At 43.0% G+C, this 24044-nt stretch overlaps 2 protein-coding genes and 1 long non-coding RNA gene across 3 annotated transcripts in view; all 3 read left to right on the forward strand.

The window, feature by feature from the left end:
• LOC138793555 (protein lifeguard 2-like) overlaps window positions 1–8939 on the forward strand; it is a 53522-nt gene extending 44583 nt beyond the window's left edge. Inside the window, exons 9-14 of the mRNA XM_069972167.1 lie at window positions 2232–2271; window positions 4104–4141; window positions 5263–5350; window positions 6795–6890; window positions 7038–7091; window positions 8759–8939. Of these exons, the coding sequence (XP_069828268.1) occupies window positions 2232–2271; window positions 4104–4141; window positions 5263–5350; window positions 6795–6890; window positions 7038–7091; window positions 8759–8908 (466 nt within the window). The 3' untranslated portion in view covers window positions 8909–8939. The remainder of the gene's footprint in view (window positions 1–2231; window positions 2272–4103; window positions 4142–5262; window positions 5351–6794; window positions 6891–7037; window positions 7092–8758) is intronic.
• Window positions 8940–14930: 5991 nt separating this feature from the next.
• On the forward strand, window positions 14931–18257 carry BCDIN3D (BCDIN3 domain containing RNA methyltransferase). Its single transcript, XM_069970167.1, has 2 exons — window positions 14931–15135; window positions 16526–18257. Exons 1-2 carry the CDS (start codon window positions 14941–14943, stop codon window positions 17096–17098), a joined length of 768 nt encoding a protein of 255 aa, XP_069826268.1. The 5' UTR covers window positions 14931–14940; the 3' UTR covers window positions 17099–18257.
• Window positions 18258–22263: 4006 nt separating this feature from the next.
• Window positions 22264–24044, forward strand: part of LOC138792573 (uncharacterized) — a 70920-nt gene continuing 69139 nt past the window's right edge. The window contains exon 1 of the long non-coding RNA XR_011363156.1: window positions 22264–22456. This is a non-coding gene — a long non-coding RNA (uncharacterized lncRNA). The remainder of the gene's footprint in view (window positions 22457–24044) is intronic.

A 24044-nucleotide genomic window follows, 5' to 3' on the forward strand; every position in this document is an offset into this window, starting at 1 on the left:
ATGAGGATGATGAATATGAATGAAGGAACGAAGGATCCCCCCATTCATCCTCACTGGCTGTTTCGATGTCGGAGGCAATAATAACGTATCCCTCTGACGCCGAAAACACCCTGGGGGCCATTTTTATACGAGGATTGGTATATGGGGTATGTAGTGGTGTAGTGTCAAACTTTATTCAATGTAGTGTGGTGTAATGTAGTGTTTTTTACGTGTTTTTTTTACAGTAACTATAAAAAAAAAAAACCTACGGCAACAAAGGAGTTGCTGATAAATGCCGCTACTATGTGCGGCACTTATCAGCAGACCGTGGCAGTAGAATATAGAAAAAAACACCCTACACCAAAAAGGAGGAGTTGCTGATTAGCAGCGCACTTTTGTGCGATGCTGATCAACACTCAGTGGCGATAGGGTGCGGAAAATAGAAAAAGAAAATTTGGAAAAAAAAACACTTTTTCTACATTCTGAACATCCCTGTAGCTGCTGATAAGTGTATTACACATATCAGCCGCTAGAGGGCAGCAGAGCACAAAATCCGGAAAAAGACGAGGCTGGAGCCGAAAAAAGCCGATGGGGACCGCCGGAAATAGCCGAAGACTCGACGGAATGACGGAGGACGCCGCGAACCCAGAAGACGCCGATCAGGACCCCGGGACAGGTGAGTAATGTACAAATACCTGCTCTGGACCCCTCAGCTACCTAGCTGAGGGGTCCAGAGCAGGTATTTACTATTTTTGTGGACTCTGATCGCCGTGCCACCGGCCCGATCGCCGTGAACGGCCGGTCGGTATCGGCCGGCCGTTCATGGCGATGGGGCCGGTGGCACCGTGACCACCATTACTTTTTACAGTAATGGCGGTCGGTGCCGTCCTCGGACAGCACCGACCGTCATTTTTTCCGGGTCATCGGGTCACCGATGACCCGGAAAGGTTCCGATCGCCGCTATTGGCTGATCTGAATTGATCAGCCAATAGCGGCGATCGTAAGCACGGGGGGTGTTAACCACCGCCCGTGCTGAGAAGCTAAGATGGCCTGCCATGATTTATAGCAGGCCATCGTCCCCGATCGCTGTGTGCGAACACACAGCGATCGGGGAAACACGGGCGTAAATTTACGCCCTGATGCGTTAAGTACCAGGGCGCGAGGGCGTAAATTTACGCCCGATGTCGTTAAGGGGTTAAACTGGCAGCCCCGTGCCCTACGGGAGTGGCCTACATTGTGTATGCATTAGGCTGGCACAACCTCTCATTAGGAAAGCTCCAGGCAGATTGCCTACTATTCCCCACCTGTTTCAGCCCGGCACATGGGCTGGATCGTTAAGACACCTGTGCAAATGTTTAGCATGGAGAAAATATGTTCCAGTGGCATTCCTAATGATGAAGAGGGTGGGAAGGAGGGACGGAGGGGTGGTGCAAAGTTGGGGCAGAGATACTCCTGTAGGGCACGGGGCTGTAAGTTTAAAAGTTGTTTTTTAGGACAATAACTGCATCACCTGCCAAACGGACCACAGGACAGATCTTGGATTAAAAGCAGCTGTCTGAAGGTACAAGTGGTTTGGGGGGGGTCAGATTGTGGGTACAGAGTCCCTTTAAGAATACATATTAATAAGAGACCCTTGTAGTAACAATCAAAATGCCCACAACAATACCACATGCTGGAAATGAAAACCCTTAAAGTGAATGTACCATCAGCCCCAGAGCGGGGATGCCGGTGGTCCTTTTTTTTTTTAACGGCCCCCCGGTCTATTCCCGAGCACCAGCAAAGCATGAAGCACAGGGCCCCCCCATGGTGTAACAGAGTGGAGGGGGCTTTGTCACACTGGGGGCCAGCAGGTCTACCTCCAGTGCTTTGTGCCAGGCCCATGCTCAGGGATAGACCGACGCTGTTCGGGGGAACCTGGCGGTGGGAATCGGGGCTGGTCTGTTCATGTGAAAAACCCAAAGTGATGTACCTGATGGTACATCTGCTTTATAGATGTTTTCGGGCTCCACTTTTTTTCTCACATTGTAGAAGAGTAGGCATAGGGTTTAACCTCATGCGTGGAAGGGACATATTTTCAACCTGAAAGAATTGTGGTCTCAGTTTATTGGCCTACTAGCAGAGAATGACAAATATCTATCTATAGTTTCCCAAAGTACTATAGGTAAACCTATGGGGTTAGCGTGACATTGTGCATTAGTGTTCTGCTCTATAAGTTGTAAAGTTTAACATTGGTCACCTTTTTTCATTTACAGGAGGTACTTCCCATGGAACCTGATTCTCCTCACTATCTTTGTAAGTACAGAGGAAACTTTTGGTCTGTTGGTACCACAACCCACAGACCACTAGAGGCATTTTTAACACAATGGCTTTGCAATTAAGCTTAAAAAATTGAAGCCCAGTCACAAAGGTCTTGCAGAGTCTCTACGAAAACAGAGATTTCAAGCATGGCTGATCAAACTAACAGGTTAACAAATTTTGAAAAGGGCAACAATGTAATTTAACCCACAGAAAAAGGTCTACTAAACCAGAAGCCATAATACTTAATATCCCAAATATCTGTGGTGATCTATAATATTGATATATTGGATACGAGTCAAGAACATATGCCTGGTGATTTAGGAGTTAAAATATTTTTGGTCTAGTCAGTTTTGGGTTAACATTAAAACACACCTGCCAGGAAGAAAACGGGTGTAGATAAGCACATGGCTAGATATGGCTAATCATAATGATGCCAAACATACCTTTTTATATCCATACTCCTTTCCAATGCCAACATGTCTTATTAATATGCAAATCCTGGGCAAGATCCAGCCCATGTCCTTTTGATCACTGCTTCTATACCCGCTTGCATCCACCTACCCCATCTGTCTGACAGCTACTAGATAAAGGGGGCATGGGCAGGACACACCTGGGCTCTTGCCAGGCTAGGGGGCACCCCCTGGGCTTTTAACCCAGATTTGCATATTAACAAGAAAAACTTGTATCTACATCCTAGTAAGGATTATGGGGATAATGAGGGTATGCCTGGAATCACGACTACTTGTCCTATAAAGCCATCAGATTTTTTTACATCCTTTTTCCTGGCAACAGGTCTGCTTTAGTATACCTGGTAAACGATGGTGTTTTCAGAGTAATATCCTTGGTGGTCCATAATAATCCTTGGTGATCCATAATATTCCTTGTATTCTTGGATGATTAAAGGGGTTTCATTTAATATACCTGTTTCTTTAAGAATTATAACTTATTTACATCTTATGGAGGTAGAATACTATCCTTGGAGGCCTAGAGTGGTTTAGGTGTAGTATCAATAATCGAGTTACAGGTTATTTAAGGTGTAGTAAATGAAAGGTCTGCAGTGGTGCAGGTGTTTAACAGTGTATTTTTGGTGTTGTCTATAGTGTGAGCAGTCTGTGCGGTCTGTGAATGAGGCCAGTCTTTCTTAAGGGCCTTAGTCCAACTGTGTTTGGCTTGAGACTACTATGCCACCATGATATGACTGAGGAGAGTGCTCAGTATACATAGGAGTTCTGCTCATCCAATGACATGGAAGGGGTAGCCTAAATGAATGACCTTCCCTAAATAACAAGTACCAAGTCCTGTGTTACTGCACCTAAACGAAAAGGGTACTGCACACTGTTTAGAGGGCAGACAAATAATTATCCCAATGCTGCTCATTTGGTACAATTGAAATATATGCCCATATAACAGCATGGAAGGGGCAGTGAGACATACATCCTACTATTTACCTAGGTAGATAGTAGAGGAGGCTGCACTTCCAAATCCAGTGTTGCAGGTGCTAGGGGTAGTAAATCCCTTGGCAGGGAGTCCCAAACAGCTAGTAGCAAAGAGTCCGCAGGACACCAACATAGGTGAAAAAATGCAGTTTATTCCAACAAACAACAAACAGGATACAATGTTTCGGTTCTCTCACAGAACCATTGTCAAGCATGCTTGATGTGAAATGTCGCATCCTGTTTGTTCTTTGCACCTTTTGGAATAAACTGCATTTTTTTCACCTATGCCAATGTGCTGCAGACCCTTCACTACATACTATTTACCTAGAGATATTAGCATGATGCAAAGTTCATATTTCACTGTTCATAAAGAAGTGTTCTTTTTTGCAGACTCTTTCCATGGCATACGTTACAGCGATGTTATCCAGGTAAAGACATTGATTATTTAGAAAGCTTTTAGAAGGCACTATGATTTCCATAGTATCTGGAGCTACATTATTTACTCAATGATAAAAGGATTTGTCCCTTGAAGATACATTTTAGTAGAGGGCCCCCCATCTGTATCCACTGGATAAGCCAGAGCTGAAACCAAATCACAGATAGTCGCTTAAACTCTGCCAGACCTGGCCCATCCTTGTATTCACTTGAATGACCAGCAATGAGCAGATTAAAACGGTTATCCAGCACTACAAAAACATGGCCACTTTCTTCCAGAGACAGCACCCCTCGTCTCCAGCTTGGGCGGGGTTTTGCTGCTCAGTTCAATTGAAATGAATGGAGCTTAATTGTAAATTGCACCTAAACTGGAGACAAGTCGTGTTGTCTCTAAAAGAAAGTGGCCATGTTTTTGTAGCACTGGATAACCCTTTTAAAGGGTGGGACTAAGGGGCTAGTATACCTTAGGTAAACTACCAAACAAATGTATGGAATCTTACAAACTGCTGAATGCTCCACAGAAAAAAAAATAGTATGCAAAGTGGCTAATTTCAAGAGGGAAAATAGTTAGCTGTACAATGCCACCTAATAGAGGTAGCCTCTCTTCAAATTCAATGTTCAATCCTTAGGCTAGGTTCACACTGTAAAAACAACGTCCGTATTTCACAACAACAGCCGCTGTCGGGTAAACAAATAAACAAATAAATTTTGTTTGCCCGACAATGGCCATTGTTATGAAATACGGCCGTTGTTTTAATATAGTGTGAACCTAGCCTTAGGGGCCATTCTCACGTTCGTAAAATACTGTCTTTGCATAGACGGTATTCTGCATCCTGGACCTTAGAGCTTCCGGCATCAGCATTTATTATGATGCTGGGAACTCTAAAACTGTTAAAATATTTGCGGTACTGTACTGACACGCTGCTTGTTCATATTGTGGGAACTCAATGGGTTTTCATCTGCATTTTCAGCTCATCATTGCATTAATTAAACACCATTGAGGTCAATAGGATCATTTGTACACTGTGGTTGCAGTTGCTATAACTCTTTTATAATACTAAACAGATACCTGTAGAAAAAGGCTTTTTAATTTCTCAATACTCTTTCTTCTCAGCTATTATAACACCAAGTCTGTGATCCTTTGTCTTGGAATTACCGCTCTTGTCTGCCTTGCTGTGACTTTATTCAGCTTCCAAACTAAGGTGAGAGATTATGAAGTTACAGTAAGTTTCATGCTGTTAAATGGAAATCCATGCAGTGCTTATCCCATTAGTGACTGACTTCTTGCCCTTTTAAGATGTCAGTGGGCTTTATGGAGGAGGCCTTTACAATTGCACCATTCTGCATTATTCTTCTGTACAGTCACATCTATGATTCAGGCTCTTTATACCTTCTGTCTTCTCAGTGTTCAGATACACAATACTAATTGAGCACTGCGCATGTAGTAGAAGTGTCCGTACCGCATGGTGGCAGCTTACCCTCCTCTCTCTATAGAAAACACATTAACGTTCCGTAGTTATTGCGATTGTTGAGCTTGAGAGAAACAGCTGTCGGTCAAAAGAACAGTTAGCCGACAGTCAAGCCAGTCTATCCTAGACTACAAAAGAGAAAGCCAGACATACATGTGGCCACTTCTCATCTGCTAGATAGGATAGGATTAACAGAATACAGGTGACCCCCTTTATCCTGGAGTAAACTACCCATTTAAATAGTGACTGTCATGGTAGTAACTATAAAAATGATGTGTGAGGTATCAGTAGAACCTGTCAGGGAAGGTCTATGTCCACATGTTGGTGAAGACCCCCAATACACATGGATCAGGTTCCATCCTTATAATCCACCCGTTAATGCCTAATAATCTGAAAACAGCAAAAAAAATAAGTAAACAAACCTCTTTAGGTAAACTGTATTATGCAACATACTTTTAGGCTAGATTCACACAGGAAGAATTAGCAGCGGATCCCTTCACTGTCATTTTAAATGAGATTACATACTCGCAGCCGGATTGTCATCTCGCTGCGAGTATGTAAATGCTGGCCCTCTTAACCTGCAGCCGCCCGGAGCGTACTGTACCTGGACCTGCTCCCGCTTAGCCAGCCAGTGACTACGGTGGGGCTGTGCACTGATTGGCTGAACGGGACCTACGTTGACCAGGAGCCTCAGATGCAGCCGGAGATGGACCAGGTAAAGTTTGCTACGGGCAGCGGCTGGGTAAGGGGGCCAGCATTTACATACTCGCAGCATGACAATCCCACTGCAAGTATGTAATCTCATTGAAAATTGCAGTGAAGGGATCCACAGCGGATTTTACTGCGAATTTGCATCATGAAATCCGCTGTGGATCCATCCTGTGCGAATCTAGACTAATCTAGTATTTATACCTAGTATGCATATAGCCTATGTATATGTAGCATACAGTATGTATGACTTTATATCCCAAGCACCTCACAGTTATGCATTACTTATCCAATTCTGTGCACATATTTGTCAAAATTATACCAAAAACCAGGAGAAAGCCAAGGAGGACAAATTGTATAGGCCAGTAGTGATTGGTCATAAGCTGTATCTCTCCATTGTAGATAGGACTACAGTATAAGCTCTGTTGCCTCCTTTAGTATCTGACTTCTTATATCTTTCTTTTCACAGTTCGACTTCACCTCTTGCCAAGGCGTCCTCTTTACACTGGTCATGGTACTTCTATTCAGTGGACTCTTCCTTGTCATCTTAATTCCATTCCAATATGTAAGTAACCAACTCTTGTTGTATATGTAAAAACCAGAAGCTTCTGTGCATCTTGAATGACCAATTATTTGTACTTTGTCCACAAATAGTGATTCCTTTACTGTTAATAGTCTACAAAATATTACTATACTTGTTCTTTGTTTCTAGGTGCCATGGCTGCATGCGATTTATGCTGTTCTTGGGGCCATAGTGTTTACCCTGGTAGGTACAAACAATGAATATAGGTATCTATACGCTGCATCCTCTGATATTATTGTATATTTAGGTTCAATGTGTAATCTCTAGTTAACTATGCTGCATTATTGAACTCATATTCCAATAACAACTTCATATTAAACTTATCGGGGGACATTTATTAAGACATAAATCAGCTGATCTTGTTGCATTTCTAACCCTTGAATAGCAGCTGGTTTTACCCTGAGAAGCCTCGTTTGGCCATAAATTTTCCCTGCATTCACCAATGTAATATTACATGGCGGACAGGTTCACTAGGCAGTGCTGTTTATTTTCAGTGATTCTTTACTCTAGGTCATATAAGAGGGGATCTCCTTGTATGCTATCTATGCATATTAACACTCTATATTGATAGTCATTGTATTTATTAAAGGGCTGATCCAAAGAAAAAAAAGTGTCACAAAGGTATGCAGATTTGTAAATTACTTCTATTTATAAATCTTAAGTTTTCCATGCTTATAAGCTGCTATATGCCCTGCAGGAATTGGTGTATTATTTCTAGTCTGACACAGTGCTCTCTGCTGCCACCTCTGTCCATGTCAGGAACTGTGCACAGCAGGAGAGGTTTTCTATGGGGATTTGCTGCTGATCTGGATATTTCCTGTCACATACAGAGGTGGCAGCAGAAATCAGAGGAATGGAAAAAGAGTACACCACTTCCTGCAGGACATACAATAGCTGTTAGGTACTAGAACCCTTGAGATTTTTAAATAGAAGTAGTTTACAAATTTTACATCTGACACCAGTTGATGTAAAAACATTTTTTTTTACTGGGTTACCCCTTATCACTGTCATTCTAAAATAAAAAAGGTAAATGCTTCTCTTGCAAGCTTACTGTGTATGGGTATGTTCACACTACGGATTCAGCAAGGAATTTAAAGTTCATAGTAGAACAACCCGTCCCATTGATTCAATAGCATGTCTCACACATACTCCACCATCAATTCTCATGTCAAATCTTTGGGCGAATGGCAGAGTGCATGTGGGACATGCCAAGAATCAATGGCACAGGCGGAACTTCAATTGATGGGACACACAACGCACACTCCACTTAAAATTCTGTGCGGATACCGTAGTGTGAACATACCCTAATTGTATGAAGCTTGTCTTCTGTATGAAGAAGGAAAAGGCAGTAAGCCAGAGGGCTCATGCACACTGAGCAATAGATAAGGAATTGAAGAGGAAAGATTTCTGCTTGAAATTCCTCCTCTATTCTGCTCTGGCAGAATAGGAGCTGAATTTGAGCGGAACTCGAGCAGAATTCAAGCCCCATTGACTTCTACTGAATTCCACTAGCGGAATCCACCCAAATAAATGGCATGTCACTTCTTTGAGCGGAAAGCGCAATTTAAACAGGTGGATTTTCGTGCGAAATCCAGACAAAAATACACCTCTTTTGCTCAGTGTGCAGGGGCTTATATTCTAACGATTGGTGGAGTCTGAACAACAAGAGCTGACCGATCATGCCAAAAGTTTTTTTGTTTTGTTTTTTTATTGACAGGGGCACGTTACAAAACTCCTTTAAATGCTATTTTACAGTTTTCCCATTTCATATTAATAATTTTATGTTATGCTAACTTTTTGTTTTATGCTAATTTTTGGAGCAGGCATATTTAAGTTTCTCTTTTCCACAGTTTTTAGCATTTGACACTCAGATGTTGATGGGAAATCGACGCTACACGCTCAGTCCTGAAGAGTACATATTTGGAGCCCTCAACATCTACCTGGACATCATCTACATCTTTTCATTCTTCCTCCAGTTGTTCGGCACTAGCCACGAGTAAAGATTCCCTGTTAATAAATAACCATTCTTAACAGGTGCCTGCTAAGACTCATTCATTTTGCTTAGCTTAACAATATGGCACTACACACTGAGATCTCTTACACTATAACTTAAAGGCACACACATAATTGTAACCTAAATGCTGTTATCAGCCAGGCAAACGCTTGCTGAAGACCTGACAACCACCATAAAAATTCTGTGTGATCTGGACACTCCAAAATAAAAATACAAAGTAATTGAATTCATGTGAGAGAAGCAATGTAGATATGTGGCTTATTCTGAAATCATTCTATTCTAAAATATGTCCTAGAAGTTGCCTGAATGACGTTATGACTTCTAGTAGTTACGTATGAACAGTAACAGTGGTTGTCCAGGCTTAGACATACATGGTAGTTTTCTTCCAGAAACAGCACCTCTCCTGTCCTCAGTGTGCAGCTCAGTTTCATTGAAATGAATTGAGCTGAATTGTAATACCACACACAACCTGAGGACAGGGGTGGTGCTGTCTTTTTGCAAGAAAGTAGCTGGACTTTTTCTAATTGTGGATAACACATGATAAGAATATGACTACTGTGTACCAGAACAGTATCACTGTTGTCCATAGGTTTAGCGTGGAATTCCAGCTCAGCTTCTTTACATGAATATACCTGGGCTGCAATACCTGTACTAACACATCCCATGGACAAGGACAGAGTCTTGTCTTCTCTGGTAGAAATCAGCCATGTTCATCTCATAAAAGCCTTTTAGCTGCCATTGGTGACTTTTATAGATTGATATCCAGTCATGTATTTCTTGTCATCACCATTGACTATCACACCAGCACGATAACGTGAGAAGTTCTGTGCATGATATCTATTTTTGTATCCCATCTTAGTTGTAGTAACAGTGAATTACTAGCGGACATGCAGATTGATACAATAAAGACTTATATTCTTCTGAGCTCGTATTCTGCCTTGTTTCATCCTTTAAGACATTAGGGATACTGTATGGTCAATCCCAATACTGGTCAAAATATGGTTCACATTGTCTTAAAGTCTTCATACCCCTTCTACTTTTGTCGGCTGCTAATTTCTCTCAGAGAACAAAGGGGTCGGGCAGTGATTTTCCACCACACCAACCCCTATCTCCACCATACACTCTGTACTGATGGCTGATCCCATTGTGAGTGGTGGAATCAGCCAACAGAAGTATGAAGCGTACGGGGACTGTAAGACTGTAAACAATTAGATGCTTTTTATTTATCTTCACCATTGTATTCTCCTCCAGAAGGAAAAAGAAAATACCTGTGTACTATGTATCAGTAGAAAGCCTCAGTGTGCCTTCATGTACTATTGGTGGCACACTACGAACGCTTATAATCCTATAGCACCTGTAAATTGCAAACTTTCTTTATATCACATCTACTGTTGATTTAGATTTTGAAAGTTATAACGACAGTGACACTTTAAAATCCTTTCCTGGTTTTGGCTGCAAATATCTGCCAGATATCCGTCAGATAATCTGTGTGTGTAAAAGGACCCTAAGCCTACACATTGGGCACACATTGAAGGATCCAACTAATCTCCCTTCAGGTGGAATGCACGAGCCAAATGAAAGCAGCCACTGTATTTCAGCCATGGCAGCAAGCACCTGTATAGTGTGAATAATGGCATGGGATGTGCTAGTCATTTTTTGTTTGTCTACCTCAGACAAATAGGTCAAGAGTTTTCATAGCTCAGTGTCTGAGTGTTAAAGGGAACCAATCACGGCGAAAATCCATCTTAAAGAAGAAGTCCGGCCAAAATTATTTTTTTTATATGTTATTACTTATGGAAAGTTATACAATTTTCTAATGTACATTAATTATGGGAAATGCTCATATACTGCTATTTCCCTTAATTTAGTGTATCAGGAAGTGTTATTCTCTCAGAACCAGTGACGTCACGACGAAGGGTGTAATTCCTATGGAGTGTCCAGCAGGGGGCGCTCTCTATATAGAAGTCAATGAGTACCATTGACTTCTATATATAGTGCGCCCCTGCTGGACACTCCATAGGAATTACAGTGTATGTAATGTAATGTTATGCACTGTACTTTTGTGACTTCATGAATACATTTATGGAATACTTTGGGGAGCAAGTGTCCTTGCTCCACAAAGTATCCCATAAATGTATTCAATGAATACATTTGCAGGGCACCGAGCAGGGAGGGAGAGAGGTGCCATCTACCTCCCCCCTCCCTGCTTGGTGCTGGGAACATATACAAAGTACTACCTTTTGCTATCCGCCGCCACCGCCGTTCACACAGGGGCTGCTTTTCATGCCCCCCGCCGCTCCCCCTACCGGCTTCAAACTTACTATCGCGCCGCTGATTCCCCGCCGCCCGCGCCGCTCCTCACTATCCGGCAGGCCGCTGACTCCCGCACGCCCGTTCGTACGCCCCGTTCCTCACACTATCTGGCCGCCGCTCTCTGCTCTTGCATGCCTGCCCCACCCCGGCCAGGAGCACGGCGCTTCCTGGTGTACCCGGCTGACGCGGCCGGCATGCAAGAGCAGAGAGCGGCGGCCAGAGAGTGTGAGGAATGGGGCGTGCGAACGGGCGTGCGGGAGTCAGCGGCCGGCCGGATAGTGAGAAGCGGCGTGGGCGGCGGGGAATCAGCGGCGCGATAGTAAGTTTGAAGCCAGGAGGAGGAGGGGGAGCGGCGGGGGGCATGAAAAGCAGCCCCTGTGTGAGCGGCGGCGGCGATGTGATAGGGATAGCAAAAGGTACTACTCCCCCATTATCTGCAGATAATGGGGGAGTAGTACTTTGTATATGTTCCCAGCACCGAGCAGGGAGGGGGGAGGTAGATTGCACCTCTCTCCCTCCCTGCTCGGTGCCCTGCAAATATATTCATTGAATACATTTATGGGATACTTTGTGGAGCAAGGACACTTGCTCCCCAAAGTATTCCATAAATGTATTCATGAAGTCACAAAAGTACAGTGCATAACACTTCCTGATACACTAAATTAAGGGAAATAGCAGTATATGAGCATTTCCCATAATTAATGTACATTAGAAAATTGTATAACTTTCCATAAGTAATAACATATAAAAAAAATAATTTTGGCCGGACTTCTCCTTTAAGATAAGGAAACGTGCTGGCACATCACCCAGCACGTTTCCCAAACATCCCCCTGTAACCTCCGTGCCCCCCTCCATCAGTCAGTTATCTTACTTTGAAGAAGTCCCGCACTGTATGTAAATTTCCGGCAAGTAGTCACGGTGGGCGGATTTAGTCATGGTGGGCAGAATCAGTAACAGGTCCTGGGCGTCTGTAATGGCTGTAATCACGCCCGTTGATGCCTTCCATCAACGTGACCGGGCGGCTTGCGTTTCACGTCGGCGTCTTCCGGAGTCTGCGCATGCGCAGTACGTCGGCGGCGTCTCCCGCCGTACTGCGCATGCGCGGACTCCGGAAGACGTCGGCGCTGCGTGAGGATGACGTCAGCGTGCCACCGACGTGAAACGCAAGCCGTCCGGTCACGTGGATGGAAGGCAGACCTCTCAATCACGCCCCTCTGGGCATGATAACAGCCATTACAGACACCCAGGACCTGTGACTGATTCTGCCCACCATGACTAAACCCGCCTACCGTGACTACTTGCCAGAAATTTACATGCAGCGCGGGACTTTTTCAAAGTAAGATAACTGACTGATGGAGGGGGGCACAGAGGTTACAGGGGGATGTTTGGGAAACATGCTGGGTGATGTGCCAGCACGTTTCCTTATCTTAAGATGGATTTTCGGCGTGATTGGTTCCCTTTAAGGCCTAGACCAATTTACAGATATTGCCAGGAGTAGCACACAGTATTAGCACACAGTAGCGTTCTCTACTCCCTAGCTGGCCACGATCTCCACAGACTTAAGGCCCTATTACACAAAACGATTATCGGCCGTATTCGGCTGATATCAGCCGATAATCGTTTTGTACAATGTGCCCCCACGCTGGAGTACCCCTTTAACATGTTGAAAGACAACTGACTAATATAGCAGCAATATGCTGCCGTCGCTCCGTGGAATAGGAGCGGCGGCAGCAGCCTGCTGCTATCTGCTATGGGCTGCCCGGACGATCTAGCGATCACCCAGGCAGTGCCGACGCATGTAATAGCGATCAGGGAACGAGGAGCAAGTGCAGCTGGACGGAGACTGAAGGCAGCTGGAAAGGGAAGTGTGCCCACATCCACTTCCCCCAGTGATGTCTTGGTCAGGGTCTGACACTCAAACCCCAAGTTAAAGGGAACCTGTCACCCCCCGTGCCGGGGTGACAGGCTCCCGACCCCCCGTTAGAGCCCCCTATACTTACCTAATCCCGCCGGGTCCCGCTTCTGGATTCGGTCGGGTCCCGGAGATCTCAGCCGCTGCAGCCCGGCGCGCGCGCTGACAGATGAGTCCAACACCCATAGAGAATGACGGAGCGCTGGACTCTCCTGTCATTCTCTATGAGCGTTGGACTCATCTCTCAGCGCGCGCACCGGGCTGCAGCGGCTGAGATCTCCGGGACCCGACCACCTCCAGAAGCGGGACCCGGCGGGATGAGGTAAGTATAGGGGTCTCTAACGGGGGGTCGGGAGCCTGTCACCCCGGTACGGGGGGTGACAGGTTCCCTTTAACAAAACTTTTGTCTGTCTGACAAGTCAAAAGTTTTTCTAAATTACACTTAAAAGCGTTGATAAGTCACGCATCTCTGAGTAAATGTAGGTTTGAGGCATTAAAAGGGTTATCCGCCTAAGAGCGATAAGAGCTGGTCTTACTCACCAAGCCCCCCTGAGTATTTTGAGCCGTCTTCTGTCTTTCTAGCTGCTGCCATTCCTGAGTTGCAAGTTTTTCTAAAAGCCGATCTATATCCAAGATAGGAAACTACATTTCCCATCATGCATTTCCCTGATTAGTCCATTTGCGTACACGCTGCCTTAGCTTCCTTTCCTGCCCACTGCTGTCATTACTATTGCACAGTAAACACAGGACTGTTTGTTTCCGGATTTTGTACCACATCACCCCAATATGTATTCCATACTAGCTGATGATGTAGCTGAGCTGACAAGCGCATGGTGTAGCTATTTGCTGCATAACGGGCATCAGTTTACCAGAGGTGGGCGGGTGTAGTGTAGGTTTAGATCTCTGCTTGCTGACTATGAATGAATACATTCTAGTTCCATCCAGACTCTAAGAACATTTATAACACTTACAATATACAGAGCTGAGACACAAAGACAGGTGCATATGCCTAAATTCACTGACAGCAAGCAGAGATAGAACTATAACTTTTCATATAACAGAAACAAATTTTTTTTATATTGTTTGAATTTAGACGATAATCATTTCATGTAAATGCAGGCAACGATCGAAGAATCGTTTGTGTGCCGTTGATAATAATCTGTCAGATAATCTGTGTAAATGGACCCTTATTCCACATCGTTTGTTCATTTGCTGGAATCAGACGGCGTAAACGATTGTAGTAGTGATGATCGTAACTAACGACTATTGTTCTCTATAATATGATGAACAATTTCAGGTAGCGCTCATGTGCGATTGCTAAAAACTGCTAAGTCTAATAGGACCCTTAGCCAGAAACAAGGTAACTAGAATGAAGAACGGCCCAGTCAGAAATGCCACCCAACCCTGGAGGGAGAGCACTCGGACCATTTCATAAGTGACATGAAAGGTTTGCTGTAGGGAACAAAGGTAATAAAAGTAAATCTGATTAAATATAATGTTACAAATAACTAGGTACCTGTTTACTTCAGGCTAGTGATGTCAGTGAAGCTTCCTGAGGGATCCCACACCCCACCTCATAGGTTAACAAGGTTTGTTTTTGAGATATATACATAGAATTAGCCAAGTGATTGCAGAGGTAATCTTCACTCTCAGCAGTATGGCAGCATCACAAGGTGTAGAAACATGGCGGCTACCTCAGAACTCACGTGTCGCGAGCAGCAACATGGCCGCGGACCGGAAGCGTGCAGTGTAGCAAGTATCTGTGCTCGGCCGGAAACAAGGACGCGGTGAAGATGGATGATTCCGAGCCCGAGTACCGGCAAGAACCGGGAGCCGCTCAGTATGGAAACTTTCCGAATTACTACAGCTTCCATCCGCCCGAAACCCGCATAAGCCTCCTGCCCCCGGGACTGCTGCTGGAGCTTCTGCGGAGACATGGCGGGGTGCAGGAGACGCTGCTGGCGCTGGATGTGGGCTGTAACACGGGGGTGAGTGAGGAGGACACACTGGGTATCAGGAATAGGAGTGGATGTAAAGCAGCACGTGTCTGGTGGTGCTTGTTAAAGGGGTACTCTGCATGGAGAGAAATATAACTGCCCTGACTTGTAATCTGAAGGTTTCTTGGAATATTTTCCTGGTGTTTCTGGCCACCTGACATACATGACATCACACGTAATCCTTAGTGACGTCACTGCGGCATGTGTCATGGTGCCTGACAGCTTCCCCTCCTCCTCATAGCCTCTCACCTATCAAGTGTAGAAGTCAGGTGACCCCTGTTGTCAGTTTTGTATGGCATGTGCTGATCCAGTCTAGCGAAAATGTTTATTAAAGTATTCTATTTTCCCCCAAAAGTTATACAAATCCCCAATATACACTTGTTACAGGAGATGCTTATAAAGTGTGTTTTCCCTGAACTTACTACTGCATCAAGGCTTCACTTCCTGGATAAAATGGTGATGTCACTTCCTGGATAACATGGTGATGTCACGACCCGACTCCCACCAGAGCTGTGCGGGCTGTGGCTGCTGGAGAGGATGATGGCAGGGGGAAACTGAGGGGCACAGGGCACTGGAGGGACACTGAGCATCCCTCTGCCATCATCCTCTCCAGCAGCCACAGCCCGCACAGCTCTGGGAGTCGGGTCGTGACATCACCATGTTATCCAGGAAGTGAAGCCTTGATGCAGTAGTAAGTGCAGGGAAAAAAAGCCCTTTGTAAGCATTTCCCGTAATAAGTCTATATTGGTGATTTGTATAACTTTTGTGAGGCGACACAATAGTTTATTAAAACATTTCGCCGAACTTAAGTGTGCACTCCGTATATACAGCAAGAAGTGAATGTGCTATAGATCCACATTTATATATTTTCACATATGTAATCCAGTGTATGTGTGTGTGTGTGTATATATATATATATATATATATATATATATATATATATATATATATATATATATATATATATATATATATATATATATATTGTGTGTAAGTAGTAAACCTATGTGCTTCTATGTAGCCAGTGTATACACTTAGAGACGTCAGTTGTCAGCCAGGCCAGCATCTCATGTTCCCAATTCATCTCCCAGCTCAGGAGTGGAATGTATTTTCTAAGCCAAACTGTAATTGTTTTCTTTAAAACTAAAAAAGGTTCCAATAATACCAAACAATACCATAATAATCATACAGATAACATACGTAAGATTTCCTGTACAATATATATACAAAGTCAGTCCATATTAGTGAGACCCTCAGCACAGCATAGTATATTCTCATGTAAAATACCCCATTTTCTCTACTTGTTACTATTTATCCAGTGAATTACACTATGGAGTAGGCTTTCCCGAAATTTTACCCCCTTTTTGTTTCCTCTCTGCAGGAATTGAGTTTGGCGCTTTATAACCATCTCGTGCAGCCAGAGGGATGTGTAGTAACAAAGACAAATGTCCATTTCATGTGCTGTGACATTGACCCTGACCTGATCACTAGAGCCCAGGCTGCGAACCCTTTCCCTGATGACATCACATTCTCTGCTCTGGACATTACAGACGCGTCATCGTCGGGAACCTTGTACAATTTCCTTGACAGATTTGGCCAGTCCTCCTTTCATATTGGATTCTGTATGTCCATAACAATGTGGATTCACTTAAATCATGGTGACAATGGGCTGGTGGAGTTTCTTAATAGGTTAAAAACACTCTGTGACTATTTACTGATTGAGCCTCAGCCTTGGAAGTGTTATCGGTCAGCGGCCCGGCGGCTGCGTAAGCTCGGCAGACAGGACTTTGATCATTTCCATACTCTATCCATCTGTGGGGACATGGAAAAGGAAATAACAAAGATCATGATCAAAGATGGCAGCTCAGAGCTTATTCACCGGTTTGGGAAAACAAGCTGGGACAGAAGTCTTTTGCTTTTTAAAATTAGAAAAACCTCAGACCTTTCTGTATAGTTTCTGTGCATTGTTGTATTCCTTTGAGCACTATGTACGCTGTCCTTTACCTGCAGTGCAGAGATACAGGCTACCCGGATATTCAGCTTACCAGCTGCAGCATTGTGGGCAGTGGCTGCATTATTGTGATATCCCTCCAGTTGTTGGAAAACTACAGTTGCCATCATGTTTGGAAAAGCTTTGGCTATCAAGGCATGATGAGAATTGTAGTTTTTCAACAGCTGAAGGGCCATGAGTTTGACACCCCTGCCCTTAAAGGGGTTATCCAGCGCTACAAAAACATGGCCCCTTTCCCCCCCTCTCTTGTCTCCAGATTGGGTGGGGTTTTGAAACTCAGTTCCATTGAAGTAAATGGAGCTTCCACATCCTTCCACACATGAACTGGAGACAAGAGTAGGGGGCAAAGTGGCCATGTTTTTGTAGCGCTGGATAACACCCTTTAACCTTTCAGAGGGTCACCCTTTGCTGACAGATGTCTCATACATACACAGATTCAGTATACATCAGGTATTTGTATGCTACCTGTGTGGTCGCTTTCAGCTAATATGCAATTATGGGGACATTGATCCGTGTACATCAATATCCCTTCCTAAATGATATCATGTGGACCATATAGTTGTTTCTCTAGTTTTGGTAAAGTTCGCTATTCGAATTCCTTTTTATGTTGGAAGATGCTAATATTGCTATTTTTTTATATTGAATTTCATAGTTTGACATTTTTAGTCATTTTTCTTGTCAAAATCATCTGTCTTCTTATGACACCATCATTATATATGCAACACCTATTTTTAAAACTTGAGGCAGATAAGATTGGACAACACCAATGATATATTATCCAGCTTTCAGAGGTAAAGGGTTATCCAGGATTAAAAAAAAACATGTCTGCTTTCTTCTGAAAACAGCACCTCTCTTGTCCTCAGTTTGGATGTGGGTTTTGCAGCTTTTTCACTGGTGCGAATGTAGCTGAATTGCAATACCACACACAGCCTGGGGACAGGGGTGGTGCTGTTTTTGGAAGAAGGTTGTCACATTTTAAATCACAGCATTCAATGTGTTCCAGAATAAATTGCATTCAGAGACTTTATTAATAGGCTATTCCTCTCAATAAATCCTGAGGTGCTGGGGGTTGTCTTACATATGAGCGTCTGGTCTTAGTAACCCCCCCCCCCCCCCCCCCCCCATCACAATTTTTCCAAATAATACAAAGCTCTCTCTCTGTCTATATGTCACATAACTGTGTTCTGCTCCAGTCCTTTTAACCCATCATCTTGCTGCTTCTTGCCTCCACCCTGTAGGACCCTCCGTGCCACAAAGAATATCTCATAGGAAGGATTTAGTGGAAAGCACTCAACCAGTCTTATTTTTTAAATCATTTATATTGTATGTTTAAAATAAAAAGAATATATGTTTACTCTGTGTGAATTTTGCATTGTGTGAGGAAATTTGCTGACCCTGTTAGATAACTGTTAGGTCAAAAAAAAAAACACATGGTACCTTTCATGTATCCATCTGTGCTTCCATTATGTAGACAAATTTTTATTTTTTGGTTCAAAGAGGCTTTCCAAAGCCCCTGAATAGCTGCAGGCTGGGATTCCTCTTCCTCCCTGCATGATAGCAGGAGCCAGTATGGGAGGGGGAGTGAGGGGGCGTTACTTGACAGCTCTTATTATTAATGAAAGTAACAACAGACCTAAATAGTGTTTTTGTGCTATATTAGGTACCAGTAATAAAGCTGTTTCTTTTTGGTGCACTAGGGGTTGGGGCTACAGCCCTCAGTGCAACACCACACCTGCCCTCCTCATGAATATTCATTCAGCGCTCTGCAGCAATAAGTGTTGGGGAGACGTCACTGCACAACGCTGCCTCAATAGCCATTATGAGGTCCGGGGCTCATTGGTGCACTGAGGACTGTAAGGGTCCATTTACACAGAAAGATTATCTGACAGATAATCTGCCAAAGATTTGAAGCCAAAGCCAGGGACAGAGATCATGAGATCAGGTCATTAAGGAAAGCCTGAGATTTGTCCTCTTTTCAAATCCATTCCTGGCTTTGGCTTCAAATCTTTGACAGATAATCTGTCAGATAATCTTTCTGTGTAAATGGACCCTAATACTGCACCAAAATGCCTCATTTACATATTAATTGAATTTTAGTGAAAATTACCTTCATTCTCAGCGTCCTGTGAGCTATAGAAATATAACAGTAGGTTAGAGTCTTCTACTTTCCCTTAAAGTGGACCTGTCAGTGGATTTTTAATGCCTTAACTAAAGGCGGTGTACACAGTGCTTCTTATCCTAAATCCATAGATGCTACTATTACTGCAATCCAGTGCTCCAGCTCCAAGATATAAGCATCAGAATTAATATGCAAATAAAGGGATAAAGCTCACGGGGTTGAGCTGCAAAAGCCCAGCACAGTTTGATCCTTTCAGTTTGGTCACCCAGGTCCAGCTACCGAACCACCTGTCAGTTGTATTTGTTACTGAGTTCTTCAGAGCAGATGCTCCATTCTAGTTGATAGAGGAGGTCCTGAACAAGTAACCCTCCACTTTGTGTGACCTAATAAGGGTTTATTATTATGTCCTATGAGAGAGGACATAATAGAGGACACTTAAAAAAATTGCCTTAAAGAAGTACTCCGGCGCCCCCCCCCCCCCCTTCCAAAAAAAAAACAAACAAACTACAGGGTATATACTTACCATTCCTCCGGTGCTGATTTCCGATCGAATTTCCTGCTGGTCACGTCCCCGCCATCTTCGTTCGCCTTCCTCACTTCCGGGTTGCGGAGTGGTGAATGGGAGAGAAAGGGCTGCTGGCAGCCTTTTTATTGGCTGGAGCGCATCACATGGCTTCCAGCTTACTCAGCCAATCAGGGCACCAGCAGCCTTTTCCTCTCCCATTCACTGCTGTGGAAGACAGCGAAGAGGAAGGAGACCAGGCCCGTTCCCCGGCTCTGATGACATCGACCCAAGATGGCGCCCGGGAGAAGAGGACGAGGTCGACAGTTATTTGGTATGTATACTTTATTTAAAGTGACTCTGTACCCACAATCTGTCCCCCCCAAACCTTCAGATAGCTGCTTTGAATCCAAGATCTGTCCTGGGGTCCGTTCGGCAGGTGATGCCGTTATTGTCCTAAAAAACAACTTTTAAACTGGCAGCCCTGTTCCCAACGGCCGTGGCTTAGATTGTGTGTGCATTAGACTGGCACAACCTGTCTGTCCCTCCTCCTCGCCCTCCTCATCATTAGGAATGCTCCAGGCAGATTGTCTCCTATTCCCCACCTGTGCAATGTTCAGACAGGAGAAAATGTTCCAGTGGCATTCCTAATGATGAAGAAGGTGGGGAGGAGGGAAGAAGGGGTGGTGCAAAGTTAGGGCACAGGGCTGCAAGTTTAAAAGTTGTTTTTTAGGACAATAACTGCATCTTTGATTAAAAGCAGCTATCCGAAGGCACAAGCGGTTTGTGGGTACAGAGTCACTTTAACTTATTGACACAAAGTTATATAACTTTTAAATGTGTGTTAAGCACTACCCCTTTAACCCTTTAAAGACTGGACCAATCTAAATTTTAGCGTTTTAGTTTTTTCCTCCTTGTGCTTAAAAGGCCATAGCAGTTGCATTTTTTCACCCAGAAACCCATTGCCGAGGCACTTCAAATTAGCCCATGGATGCGATGAAACAGGCCTTAAAGTACGGGGGATTGATATGATCCATACCAACATACGGGGTGGTGACATTAAGAAACGTTTGGCACAAAGGGAAACGAGATGGATCTATCTCCTTAAAACAATGGCTCCGTCTGGCCTAAATGAGTATAATAGCTTTGCCCCCTTCTTATAATGACGCCGCCCTATACTCCACATTCTATATTCCACATTTTATATTTCTGTTTTATACCTTCTTGACTAATAAACGTGTGTTTTTCATGTCCGCTAAATGAATATTCTGTATTGAGGAAGCCTTTTCTTCATTTTTAATATGTTGTGTCAATGTTGGCACACATTTTTAATAATTTTTTAATCCTGTTTGTTAATTGTGCTGTAGTGCTTCATTATATGTTTGTTATTGTGTTTTATCTAGTATATAAATCTGGGATCTGCAATCAATGAGAAGCCGACAAATTTTCTTCATCCTTGGAGCGTTATCGATATACGAGACTAGAGGGACTATCTGTAATGAGTGGTGCTTATTATATTGCATCTAGTTATGTCAATATACATACATATATGCATTAGTCACCTTATACGATGATATGCACATTAGTCACTTTATATGATGATATATTGCACTTTAGGACCTGGTACATCAATTTATTTACATATATGCATTGGTCACTTTATACGCTGATATATTGCACTTTATAACCTTTTTATGTATTAAATGTCTGTATTAAATGTCTTTATATTGTCTATATGCATTCTCATTGCAGGTTTTGCACATATTACTATTCATGCATTAGGCATAGTTTTCATTATACGCTTATATTCACAACTCACATCTGCATTTGGTTGTATCAACCAATATGCATTTTTTTCACTTGTTTAATAACTATGCAAATTTTTGGTCTATATACTATTAATCACATAATATTGGAATTAAACTGCACATTATTTTAGTAGTCTATAGTTCACTTTATATTCATTTACCCATTTCTGTTTAACACTGATCTACGGTATACCTACACATTTAACTATATTAATGTAACATATTCTGTATATATTTACACCTCTGAGGGTAAGTGGTAAGTATTCACGTGTGTTTTTTTGCACTTTTTGCACATCGCACTTTTATTTGTTTTTCACCTATCACTGTGGTGTATTATCTGTCTTAATGTTATTTGTCTTGTGTGTTTTTGTATGTTATGCAATGGTCCATGATAGTTTGCAATATAATACATCTTAGGTGTTATGTATGTATATTCAGTCTAAAGTATATTCTGACTATTTATATCAGTATATAGAGAGATAGAGGGTAATTTGAACATATTGGTCTATGCTGTGCTGTGGATCCACCTTGAATTCTTTCTCTCTGTCTTTTTCTTGTTTTGATCTGTTTATGCTCTGATCACATGTCCGCATTTGCGGTCATGTGATCTACAAGGCGTTGTCATGACAACAAGTTCCTGTCTGTGTTAGCTGCTTCCCAGTCACATGGTCGCAATTGCGATCATGTGACTTGAGGGATCTGACGCAACTTCCAGTTACAAGTGACGATTGTTGTCACATGACTAGTATGACCATCCCCTTTAGTCACGTGTGACGCACGCTGTCACGTGACCACATGGACTATCCCCTCTGTCTCCACCCACTTCCTCCATTAGGATGCAACTTCAGACTATCGGTCAGCTCGTCATTAGGGTGAGTTATTTCACCTGTCATAGGCAATTCTCATTGGTTGTAAGGTGGTATATAAGATCATGGCTTCCCCCCAATGCTCACATCCCTTGATAAAGCCACGCGAAACGCGCGTAGGGTGAGTGGGACTATATTGAATGCAGCCATCCTCCATTACTTATAAATTTTAGACATTAGTTTATTTTCTGTGTGGGAGACACTTATTTGTGTATCTCCCGTACTTTCCAGGGCTTCTGCCAGGTTATACATTATCTAGTGTTGTATATAATTACATTCAGTGCGCCATCTAGTGGAGGCTGCCTGCATTCCCTCAATTACATATATCCTGAATAGCATGTGCAATATATGATCCTATAAAATATGTGTATATCTCCCCTCACCACCTGTATGTTTTTCCATCTGTTTGGTCGTGTTTTATTCCTTTGTGTGTTTTTTCTTTTCATGATAATGTGATATATTGTATTTTATTCATATGAATTGTCTAAATAAAAAATTCTGTTTGATATATTGATCTATGTTTGTCCCTGCATTTCTTTGATCCGTAATGGGATCTTTTTCTTGTTGTATGTGGTACTTATTGACACAAAGTTATATAACTTTTAAATGTGTGTTAAGCACTACCCCTTTAACCCTTTAAAGACTGGACCAATCTAAATTTTAGCGTTTTAGTTTTTTCCTCCTTGTGCTTAAAAGGCCATAGCAGTTGCATTTTTTCACCCAGAAACCCACATGAGCCCTTATTTTTGCACCACTAATTGTACTTTGCAATGACAGGCTGTATTTTTTCATAAAGTACGCTGCAAAACCAGAAAAAAGATAAATGTGTGGTGAAATTGAAAAAAAACGCATGTTTTTTATTTGGGGGGATTTGTTTTTATGCCGTTTGCCCTGGGGTAAAACTGACTTGTTATATATGTCCCTCAAGTCGTTACAATTACAACGATATGTAACGTATAACTTTTATATTATGTTATGGCTTGTAAAAAATTCAAACCATTTTTAACAAATATATGTTCCTTAAAATCACTCTATTCATGCTTATAGCGCTTTTAACCCTTGGTCTATGGGGTATGCAACTTTTTGATCGTTTTTTATTACAAATTTTCTGGATTTGATGTGACCAAAAATGCGCAATTTTGCACTTTGGTGGGTTTTTTACGCTGTGCGAGATTATGAATATGATAATTTAATAGTTCAGGCGATTACGCACGCGGCGATACCAAATATGACTTTAATTAGGGGAGGGGGTTTCTTATTGATGGAAAAACCTTTTTTTTATTTTTTTTTAGATCATTGCAGTGTACTTGCAATACACTGATCAATGAGATCGGTGTTAGATTGCTTAGGGCTGCTGCAGCCAGAAGCAATCTATTGCTGAGCCGGGATCAGCATCATACAGACGCTGAGGCCCGGCCCGGGTAGGAAGAAGGAATTGCCCCTCTGCGATTGCATCGTGGGGGTCCATCTCCCCCACTAGACACCAGGGATGGGGCTGTAACGTTAGTTAGATACAGCTGTCAGCTTTGACAGCTGCATCTAACTAGGTAATTAGCCTGCCACGGCGGCTAATGCGCGAGGTCCCTGGCTGTAC

This window comes from Dendropsophus ebraccatus, chromosome 5 (assembly GCF_027789765.1).
Source record: "Dendropsophus ebraccatus isolate aDenEbr1 chromosome 5, aDenEbr1.pat, whole genome shotgun sequence".
NCBI lineage: Eukaryota > Metazoa > Chordata > Amphibia > Anura > Hylidae > Dendropsophus > Dendropsophus ebraccatus.

Coding starts and splice junctions, on each gene's coding strand:
- BCDIN3D (XM_069970167.1), top strand. CDS start 14,941: ATGGATGATTCCGAGCCCGAGTACCGGCAAGAACCGGGAGCCGCTCAG. Junction 15,136..16,525: donor ATGTGGGCTGTAACACGGGG/GTGAGTGAGGAG, acceptor TCCTCTCTGCAG/GAATTGAGTTTGGCGCTTTA.